Here is an 11,718-nt window from a genome sequence, read left to right on the forward strand (position 1 = left end):
TCTAATGACCCGACAACTAATTTGAGTCATAAGATTGCCTCGGATCATCCACTAATCCTCGTATATTTATTTGAGAAATTTGGGTCCAACACCAATTCTCATAATTTTGTTTGGCTTCGTGACTATGAGTATGTGATGCCCACACCAAATTTTTCCACGCTTCAGCAAATGCCAGGAGCAAAAGGAATTTCATTGCAAAACATTCAGGGGACAATGGTGTAGTAGCCTCGGCCCAAGAGGATTTATGCGACTTGGCAAGGACCTATTTTGAGTCTCTCTATTCTCGTGATGACGGGGACCATGCAAAACTATTTTATTTTTTTTTATTCTTCAGTAAATATTAGTTTGAACTTTTCATGTTTTTACAATTTATTATAAAATCTAATTATTTATATAATTAGAGTAAAAGTATTTTCGTGTATGTTTCACGTGTGTGTAGTGAATCAAAACTAGCATAATTCTACATAGATAGATAGATAGATAATTTTTTTACAGAAGTATACACATATTTAATCTGCTATTAATTTATGTAAAGAATGTTGCATAAAAGAATAATGAGTTAATAATCACGACACAAGCAGCAACACCAAAATGGAAACAGTAAACCGCCCCCGGTATCTGCCAATACAATCTCATTTCCAGGCTACTCCCATTGTTACCACTTACCACCTTCCCAAGCCACATACTATATAAGCATCTCACTCATTTCTACATTCTTCTCATTCAAAACCCCAAATACCATTCAACTCTTGTCATTTTTTTCACTTTCTCTTTTTCAAAATACTCTTAGTCTCTCTCTAACCTTCTTCCAGTTGTCTCTAAACCTCTTGAAATCCGTGATGGATACCAGGATAGGTTCACTCGACGCGGCCAAGCCCGCCTGCAACGACGTCGTATCGTGCAACCACACCACCAGCGCCGCCATCCAGCCCTGCGTGCCGGCGACGGTGATCAACGGCGCCGGCGGAGACTCCACTTTAGGCGGCCACCTGGCACGCCGGCTGGTCGAAATCGGCGTCACCGACGTGTTCTCCGTTCCCGGGGACTTCAACCTGACGCTGCTGGACCACCTGATCGCAGAGCCGGCGCTGAACCTGGTCGGGTGCTGCAATGAGCTCAACGCCGGGTACGCCGCCGATGGCTACGCGCGCGCCAGGGGAGTCGGCGCGTGCGTGGTGACTTTCACCGTCGGCGGGCTTAGCGTGCTCAACGCCATCGCTGGAGCGTACAGCGAGAATTTGCCGCTGATTTGCATCGTCGGTGGGCCCAACTCCAACGACTACGGCACCAGTCGGATCCTCCACCACACCATCGGGTTACCCGATTTCAGCCAGGAGTTGAGGTGCTTCCAGACCATTACTTGCTTCCAGGTCCCATATTTCTCTCACTCACTCTGTTTTTATTATTACTTTTCTCAATGTAAATGCTTCATGAAGTTTGCTGAATTTTATAATAATTTCAACCGCAAACTATTATATAATAAATTTGTTGAATTTTACAATAACTATTTGGTTTGATCATGTAATTGTTTTTTTACACAGACAGCCATAGCAATTAAACTCAATTCATATGTAGTTGTTTAGGAGCTTTTGTTCTGTTCAACTCATACAACCAGAATTTCACCTTGTTTCTACAAGTTAAAACCAGCTTTTGAAGAAGTTACTTGAGAGAACTTTTTATAAAAATATATATTTTAACTTGATCATTTTTCTCTTATTTTTCCCCCTATAAGGGTCTATTCAGAAGTTTATCCAAACAATGCTATTATTGAGAAGTTTACCAAAATAGAGTATAAGTTGTGTAGTTTTGTTTACTTTCTTTTGTGCCTGTGATGTGTGAAGTTTTTATTTATTTATTTTATGGTGAAGTCGTTAATGTGGTTTTGGTGATTGGTTTTGTTTGATGATAGGCTGTGGTGAATAACTTGGAAGATGCTCATGAGTTGATTGATACAGCAATCTCAACTGCACTGAAAGAAAGCAAGCCGGTGTATATAAGCATTAGCTGTAACTTGCCTGGGATTCCTCACCCCACTTTCAGTCGTGATCCTGTTCCTTTTTCGTTATCTCCAAGGTCAGCTTTTCTTTTTTGTTTTGTACTTGATTGGAAATGTTGATGATTAGTTGTTTATGTTTGTGTTTTTTTGTTTCTTTTGTAGATTGAGTAACAAGATGGGGTTGGAGGCTGCAGTGGAGGCAGCGGCAGAATTCCTTAACAAGGCAGTGAAACCAGTGCTGGTGGGTGGTCCTAAACTGAGGGTGGCAACGGCATCTGATGCCTTTGTTGAACTGGCTGATGCGTGTGGTTATGCGCTTGCTGTGATGCCATCGGCTAAAGGGCAGGTTCCAGAGCACCATCCCCATTTCATCGGAACTTATTGGGGTGCTGTGAGCACTGCCTTCTGTGCTGAGATTGTGGAGTCTGCGGATGCATACTTGTTTGCTGGTCCCATTTTTAATGACTACAGCTCTGTGGGGTATTCGCTCCTTCTCAAGAAGGAGAAGGCGATCATTGTGCAGCCTGATCGGGTGGTGATCGCAAATGGACCTGCATTTGGTTGTGTGCTGATGAAGGATTTCCTTAAGGCACTTGCAAAGCGCCTCAAGCACAACAATACTGCATATGAAAATTACCACAGGATATTTGTCCCTGAAGGACATCCTTTGAAGGCTACACCCAGAGAGCCTTTGAGGGTTAATGTTCTTTTCCAACATATACAGAAGATGCTGTCTGGTGAAACTGCTGTAATTGCTGAGACAGGGGATTCCTGGTTTAACTGCCAAAAGCTGAAATTGCCAAAGGGATGTGGGTAAGTGTCTGATAGAATGTGATGTATTGTATTTATTTATCATCTTATTTTTTTGTGTGTTTATAGTGTTAATAAAAATTTTGTTGACAGGTATGAGTTCCAAATGCAATATGGTTCAATTGGATGGTCTGTTGGTGCTACTCTTGGTTATGCTCAGGCTGTTCCTGAGAAGCGAGTGATTGCCTGCATTGGTGATGGAAGTTTTCAGGTTTGTTTCTAATAACTACTTAAACCATGATTCCATCATAATGTAATATATATATATATATATATATATATATATATATATATTCAAAATTTCTCAAAATCTTCACTCAAATACAATTCTTGAATTGAATTATGGTGGTTTAATCTTTTCACTCTTAAAATGTTTTGAAGGTGACTGCCCAAGATGTATCAACAATGTTGCGGTGTGGGCAAAAGACCATTATCTTTCTGGTCAACAATGGCGGATACACCATTGAGGTTGAAATTCATGATGGGCCATACAATGTGATTAAGAACTGGAACTACACTGGGTTGATTGATGCAATCCACAATGGTGAAGGGAAATGCTGGACTGCCAAGGTGAGTTTCTTGACATTATCCTCAAGCTTCATTGCTGTAAGTAACATGGAGGAGTGTTGAAACTTGAATACCTTGTATTGATTCATGCATGCTTTCATTTCAGGTGTTCTGTGAAGAGGAGCTAGTTGAAGCAATTGCCACAGCCACAGGACACAAGAGAGACTCCTTATGCTTCATTGAGGTGATTGTTCACAAGGATGACACCAGCAAAGAATTGCTTGAATGGGGCTCACGAGTCTCTGCTGCCAATAGCCGTCCCCCCAATCCTCAGTAAACTTCAGATGTCGGCCTATGATTAAATTGCTGCAATTGCCCTTTAGCTCTATGAAATTGAGAATCATTTGAGATGTTGTCCTTGTAGGAAATTTACCTTTGTTAATGGCTTGAAATATTTATGCAAAACTGAGTCCCCACTTGTTTGTGTAAATTCTTTCACTTGAGATAAAAATATATCCATCACCTTTGTTCTTATGTAAAGCATCGTTTTTTCTCTGCTTTTTGTTTGCTACATTTTGTTAAAGCATCTTTACTTGGGTTGTGTTAGGAAAGCGTGCGGCTCAATTGAGAATTTGAGATGGCTATTTGGTATGAACATATTGCCATGTGAATCTATTGAGCGGTGCTGGTTTAATTTATTTTGCTATTATCAGTACGAGGGCCAGTCACATCTGTGAACACTAGCTAAACAACAAAGCTTCCTCGTCAAATTTTACATTATTTGCTCATTGAAGATTCATGAACATGAGTTGCAGAACATGGGTTTTTTTTTTTTTTTTTTTAATTTCTTTATAGGGATTAAAATTAAAACAATTTACTAGTCAAATGTATCACCGCTTGATTCTCTCTCTCTCTCTCTCACACACACACACACACATATATATATATATATATATATACAGTGTCATCTAGGTGTGAAGGTGCCATGCCAGTTTGAAAAAGCACAAGTGAGAGGGACTCCATGGTTGTTGGTACAGTCTTTGATCCTACATGTGATTTGGTAGAAATGGGAAGATATAATAAGATTTAGAATAGTATTTATAATAAGTTTTAGTTTTTTTTATAGTTAGATTTTGTTTTTAGTGCGAGGGTACGCAAATGAGATTTAATTATGAATTTGCATAATTTTGGGTTATTATATGTAAAGAGTTTGACTATTATGTAGATATGGATAATAAATAAATAATTTTTTTTTATTAAAAGTATGTCAGAAACTTTTGTTTTTCCTTCATAGCTTTACATGGCTTTAGATTATGTAGTGAGTAAAAAAAAGAAAGATATAAAGAAAAAAGAAAAAAGACAAATTATAAATGTGATAAATAATACGTGAAAAATAAAAATAGAGATAAAAAATGATATGAAAGAAAAAGTTAGTATATATTTAATATTTTTTTTCTTTTTTTTATGGTGAAAACAAGAGAAAAAACTCAAGAACTAGAAACTGCATACAAGCACAATGGAACTTACGTCGGCCAAAACGACATTAACAATAAATGAAGGAACAACAAAAAAATACAAAATTTATCATCAATAGATTGAGTGAATAGGCAATTTAGTCCTAGAGATTGTACACATTTTGTATATTAGTCCCTAATTTAATATTAAATTCAAAATATTCCATATCTTTGCAAAAGTGTTGCAAAATAGTTCTTCCGTTAAATTTTAAAGTAACGCCGTTAATGAAGTCAATTTTAGTGCCACGTGGATTATCCAACGTGGCACTAAAGGATGATGTGACATGACACGTGGACGTGCCTCTTAAAAGATGTCATGTCATTTGATGATAACAAAACGAGCAAATAGGCAATTTAGTCCCTGACTTTGTACCTCTGTTACATATTAGTCCCTAACTTAATGAAAAATTCAAAATAGTCCCTATCTTTTGCATAAGTATTGCAAAATAGTCCCTAGCTTAAAAGATGCCGGAAATCGTGCTTAAAGTGTTCATGCATTGCAAAGGTTGTGCCCAGCACAATTTCTGGCGGCGCAGATTCCTCCTTGGATTCCTTGTTATCTTTTGATTCCTCTGGTTTTTTCTCTTCTTCTTTCTTTTCTTCTTCATTTGTTTTTTCTCCTTCATTTTGTTTTCCTCTGGTTTTTTCTCTTTCTATTCAAAACACACACAAAAAAAATCAGAACCCGGAATGATATATTGATGGTAATTGAAGAAAAAAAAAGAGGAAAAAAGAATGGTTATGCAGACCTCGCCCATTGGTGTTGACGGCTACAGAGATAAGGTTGTTGCTGTGGATTTTTGTTTCTTTTTATTTGTGCAAGTGTGTGTGAGTTCTTTTTCGTATATATGCCTCAATTGGTTCAAAACCATCAAATTTGAAGAAGCCACTCATTCTATCATCATCAAATGATGTGGCATTAAAATTGATCTCACTAACAACATTACTTTAAAATTTAACAAAAGGACTATTTTGCAATACTTATGCAAAAGATAGGGACTATTTTGAATTTTTCATTAAGTTAGGGACTAATATGCAACATGGGTACAAAGTCAGGGACTAAATTGTTTATTTACTCGTTTTGTTATCATCAAATGACGTGACATCTTTTAAGAGACACGTTCACGTGTTATGCCACGTCATCCTTTAGTGTCACGTTGGATAGTCCACGTGGCACTAAAATTGACCTCATTAACGGCGCTACTTTAAAATTTAACGGAAGAACTATTTTGCAATACTTTTGTAAAGATAGGGACTATTTTGAATTTAATATTAAGTTAGAAACTAATATGCAAAATGACTATAATTTCAAGGACTAAATTGCCTATTAACTCTCAATAGATTGCACATAACATGCTAAAGAGTCAACCACTTTGTTCCTTCGCGAAGAATACGAGTCCCAGATAAGTTCGACCTTGCCTGACATTCAAAAGAATATTCTGAACTAACCTATAACAATGATGAGATCTAAAGGTTAGTTCAGATCTAACACAATCATGTTGTAGAAAATTAATTGCAACCTGATAATCTGATTCAACAATGAAATCTCGAAAGCCCCTGACCCAAACAATACGGATGCTCAACAGTATCGCCCATAATTCTGCATGATTAACAATACAACACCCAAGTTTGGAAGCAAAGGCAAACAGAACTACTGGTAATTTATTATAACAATTTTTTTTTTTTACATAATTTTCATATTAAACCAATATCTGTGGCAACAATCATGAATTATATCTATTTAGTATAATTTAATATATACTATACTTTCTCTTAATTAAGAGATTTTATCTTTTGTTATGATTTTACTAACACTTGAAAGGGTGATATTTTCCTAATTTAAGAGTAGACTAGTTTTTTTTTATAGATTAGAGTACACTATTATTTGTACACAAAAAACAAAAGACAAACTATTATTATTTTTTTAGAGTAAATTACAACTCCTTCCTAAGAGTACGTATGAATATTATATTAATGCCCTACTTTCTTACGTTAAAAATCATATACCCTAACAGATTTAAATGTATCATTTTACTCATTTTTTTAAATTTTTTCGTTAAACTTTTGTTAAAAAAATTATTCCTAAAACATCTCTTACGTTATCACTCCTTCAAAAATTCAAATTTTACACTGAAATATTGTATTATTTGATTGCAAGATATATTGTCAATAGGCCTTTGTTTAAGATCTAGGAGAACTAAAATAATAGATAATTAACGATATTTTCTTTGACCTTTTATTCTGATAAGGTACTGATAGTTTGATGATGTGTTGTTAATTATTCTTTCTGGTGGGAGATGTATGCCAGTGCTATATTGCTTGTCATATGCATGATGATGAGAGTGTATGTTCTTGACAGAACTGAGTAGGTATCAAGTTGATAATTATAACTGATTACAGTTTCATTATTTATGAACCGAAGTTAATTAACAATCAATTACAGCCTGTACTTTCCACCATCCCAATTAAGGCCATCTTCTAAACACCACCTTAGAGTTAAGTCCCATACATTGCATGCTGAGAAGTATTTAAGGGTAAAGATTATCTGCTTGAAGCAAGATTTGCATTGTCTTAATTGCAATCTCTCCATGCCACTGTTTTCTATCTTTGATAGATCTTGATATGAATTTGACATATCAATACTTTGTTGTTGGGATTGAGTTAGTCCTTTGGAGTCTTTCGCCACCACAAAATGAGAAGCTAGCCGGACTAGAATGCTATGGAACGGAGGCTAGCAAATTGCTACATGTTAATTAATTTCATCAGAAAAGTGATTCATGAACCTAGTAATAAGTCATCCGAAAAATGATACATGAACAATGTAATAACTAATAAGAAAAGTACGCTAGAGTTTCAGAGCTAATTAATGACATAACAATAAGTAGAAGCATAAGCTAAACTCTTTTAAATGTTGTGGTTACTCATCATAAGGTATCCACCTGAACCCGTCCTGACTTAGATAGAAAATATTCAAGTTGATCGGGTACAGATTCGAGTTCAGAAATTACCTGACTTTTTTAATTGGAATAAGAGTCATGATGGGAATGTCACTATCCGTCTTGTACTCATACCCATACTGATCCTTATAGTCGTCTGGATGAAGAAATTATTAAAATGCTCTTTTTGTTAGTTTAGTTTAGGATTTTCAATTTTCTATTGACTTTAGGTTCCAAGTTACAACACACACATTGTTTCATACTTTCACTTTCATTACACAGCAATGCATTGAATGCACACTCCCCCCTTACACAACAATGCACACTCTCCCGGTATCCCTTGCCACTCACCGTTTCACTATTTGTCTCCCTTCACTTGGGTTGTGATGTCTCTCTTATACCCTCCCCTGAGTAGCGACACCATTTTTTATGAAGAAGTTGTGCTCCGCCGCCATAGATTCCAACCTTGTTCAGGTATTCCGTGCAGATACAATGATTATATTTTTTATGATTTCTTACGCACTGTTCTAGTTTTTTTTTTCATGACTTTGAGTTATGTTGTTTAATATTTGATGTATTTTGTTTACCTTAAAAAATAATGGAATCACGGAAGATAAATGTGATAGTCTTAATTTTATTTATTACTTGTTAATTTTATTTTTCAATTTTTACATAATTTAATATTTATTTCTTGATGATTTTTGTAAATAAATGTGCTGCAGTGAATTTATTAATATGTAGGTAGTTAAAAATAAATGTGTAACAATGAATTTATTTTTTTTCTAAAATTAGATTTTTAATATAATTTATTTACAAAAAAAAAACTTATTTTACAGATTTGAATTGAGGATGGGACGAGGACAGAGATATCTGATACCCGGTATCCAATGGGTATGAGAATGACGTAACAACAAATTTTAACCCGTCGGATATCAAAGACGGATAAAGAAATATGTTGAGGAGTCGAAATCGAAGACTGAGGAGGCAATACCCATCTCACCTTGCCCCTTTGTCATGTCTATTTGTTGTTTGGTTGTACAAGATAGTAATTCTCTTGACAATAAATTTGTAATGCTAAGAATGATTGTGACGCCCTCTACCCCTCACATATATGTACCAATAATAAAAGGAATAAGTAATCAAAATTAATTAAAAGTTTTTAAAATACATTTAAATAAAAGCCTTTCAAAATGGTAAAAGGCTCACATTCAATTTTTCTAACATCATAATAAAACTTATCCAAATAAATAATAAATAATCTCGACTCAAAACAAGGCCGTCCAAGACTTCATGCAATTAATATAGAAATCTATACCCCAATGTCACATCTATCAGAGCATTGTGTTCCCGTGTTTTCTAGTATGAAGTTCTTCATAGTCATCCATCTAATCATCTGCTCCCACGAACACAAGGTTTGAGATTATCACATGATCCAAACACAAATAGCACACGAGGAGTGAGTTATCACATTCCTAGAAGACAATGTGTAGACATACATATCATATAAACGAAATATAACTTACTTAAACATAGCTCACGTCATTTCATCACTTTGTTGCGTAACAGCACATCACAACACAACACATCTTATTCATTTTCACATCATTCATGTACTCAAGGATCAACACACAATATCACTAAATCAATCAATATCGATCAATACACAAACATTATGCAATAGATACACTAAGACTTAATCCTATATGCAATGTGGTGTCATGCTAGTGAAAAATCTCATCAGGCACCTAGGAGTACATGACAAGACAAATCATGTACTAGTAAGTTCGGTCACTCTCACTAGGTAAAATCATAGGGAGATCAGTCGGGGTCACACGGTTTTCCGAGAATGCTCCAACCATGTGGGATCGGCACAAACTTAAATGAGCACTCAAACTGGGTGTATTTAATGTTGGACATTTTAGTGTAATTGATCTCTTTATTATGTTAAAATAAGAGTGCACGCTTGTTTTAATGTAATAACGAGATGTTTGGTTTAGGCAAAGGTTGGAAGTTACATGGAAGTTACAAAAACTTCCATCAACGGTTGGAAGTTACATGGAAGTTACTAAAACTTCCATCAACGGCAATTTTTAAAATAGAAAAAACTTCCATCAACCGCCAAAAACCAACTGTTCTTTGATTATAAATAATCATTCTGGTTCAGAAAGCATAACGGTGTGACAAAACATACAAGAACAAAACAAAACTCTTGAATTACAATCTTCTGATTTTATCCGATTGAACAATTTTGGTTGAACCCCGAAATTTGATTCAATTTGAAAGTGTTATACACGACTTCAGATTTATCCAAGTATTATCTCGATTTTCAAATTTAACCAACAAAAGATTGAATCAAATCTTTCGAGATGACGAACGATAGTTCGAAGATGACAAGCAAGTTTGCGAAGTTGGACAAGTTTGAAGGGCAGGATTTCAAAAGATGGCAAAAGAAGATGCACTTTCTCTTGACAACATTGAATGTGGTGTATGTGCTGAGTACACCGATGCCGGTGTATATGGAAGACGAAACTCTGGATCAAACAAGGAAGCGTTCGAAATGGGAGAACGACGATTACATTTGTCATGGACACATTCTGAACGGTATGTCTGACTCTCTCTTTGATATTTATCAAAATGTTGAGTCTGTTAAGGAATTATGGGACTCTCTTGAATCCAAGTATATGGCAGAAGATGCCTCAAGTAACAAATTCTTAGTTAGTAATTTCTTTAATTACAAAATGATTGATTCGAGGCCTGTTATGGAACAATATAATGAACTGCTGCGGATTTTGGGTCAGTTTACTCAACATGATTTGAAAATGGATGAATCCATTGCAGTTTCATCTATAATTGATAAACTGCCTTCTTCTTGGAAAGACTTCAAGCATACCTTGAAACATAAGAAGGAAGAGTTGACTTTGGTTCAACTCGGTAGTCATTTCATGATTGAGGAGTCGCTGAGGGCTCAGGAAATTGACAAAGTCAATGATAAAAACGTAGCAGGTTCCTCTTCTGTTAATATGGTAGAGGAAAGTGGAACAGTTAAGCAAAATTATAATGCTAAAGGTAACAAACGAAAATTTCAAGGAAATAAGAACAAAGGTCCAAACAAACAAACAAAATTGTCATGTTGGAAGTGTGGGAAACCTGGTCATTTAAAGAGGGATTGCCAGGTGTTCAAAGGAAAGAACAAGGCTGGTCCAAGTGGGTCTAATGATCCTGAAAAGCAACAAGGTCAGATTGTAGTGAATAATTTTAATTCGAATACAAATTCAAATTATGTATCACTAATATCTGATGCATTCTATGTGCAGGATGATGATGTTGCTTGGTGGTTTGATTCGGGAGCAACAAGCCATGTGTGCAAAGATCGTCGTTGGTTCAAGGAATTTAGACCAATCGATGATGGCTCTATTGTGAAGATAGGCAATGTTGCAACTGAACCAATCCTAGGATTAGGTTGTGTGAATTTAGTTTTTACTTCCGGAAAAAGTTTGTATTTGGATAATGTCTTATTTGTACCTGGTATTCGTAAGAACTTATTGTCTGGTATGGTTTTAAATAATTGTGGTTTCAAGCAAGTACTTGAAAGTGACAAGTACATCTTGTCAAGACATGGTTCGTTTGTTGGATTTGGTTATCGTTGTAATGGAATGTTTAAATTAAACATTGATGTTCCTTTTGTTCATGAATCTGTTTGTATGGCCTCGTGTAGTTCTATAACTAATATGACAAAATCAGAAATTTGGCATGCTAGATTAGGACATGTTCATTACAAAAGATTAAAAGATATGTCAAAAACAAGTATGATTCCTCCTTTTGATATGAACATTGAAAAATGCAAAACTTGCTTGTTGACAAAGATCACTAGGAAACCTTTTAAGGATGTTAAAAGTGAGACTAAAGTCTCAGACCTTATTCATAGTGATTTGTGTGATTTGCATGCTACTCCATC

At 35.5% G+C, this 11,718-nt stretch overlaps 1 protein-coding gene across 1 annotated transcript; it reads left to right on the forward strand.

Annotated features, from left to right (window-relative positions):
* The first annotated feature begins 610 nt into the window (after positions 1 to 610).
* On the forward strand, positions 611 to 3,853 carry LOC114419097 (pyruvate decarboxylase 2-like). Its single transcript, XM_028384699.1, has 6 exons — positions 611 to 1,370; positions 1,910 to 2,073; positions 2,159 to 2,809; positions 2,900 to 3,017; positions 3,188 to 3,376; positions 3,480 to 3,853. The coding sequence occupies exons 1-6, from the start codon at positions 840 to 842 to the stop codon at positions 3,648 to 3,650; spliced, it is 1,824 nt and encodes a 607-aa protein (XP_028240500.1). The 5' UTR covers positions 611 to 839; the 3' UTR covers positions 3,651 to 3,853.
* Positions 3,854 to 11,718: the final 7,865 nt, after the last annotated feature.

The sequence above is a fragment of the Glycine soja genome, chromosome 7, assembly GCF_004193775.1.
Source record: "Glycine soja cultivar W05 chromosome 7, ASM419377v2, whole genome shotgun sequence".
In the NCBI taxonomy this organism is placed as follows: domain Eukaryota; kingdom Viridiplantae; phylum Streptophyta; class Magnoliopsida; order Fabales; family Fabaceae; genus Glycine; species Glycine soja.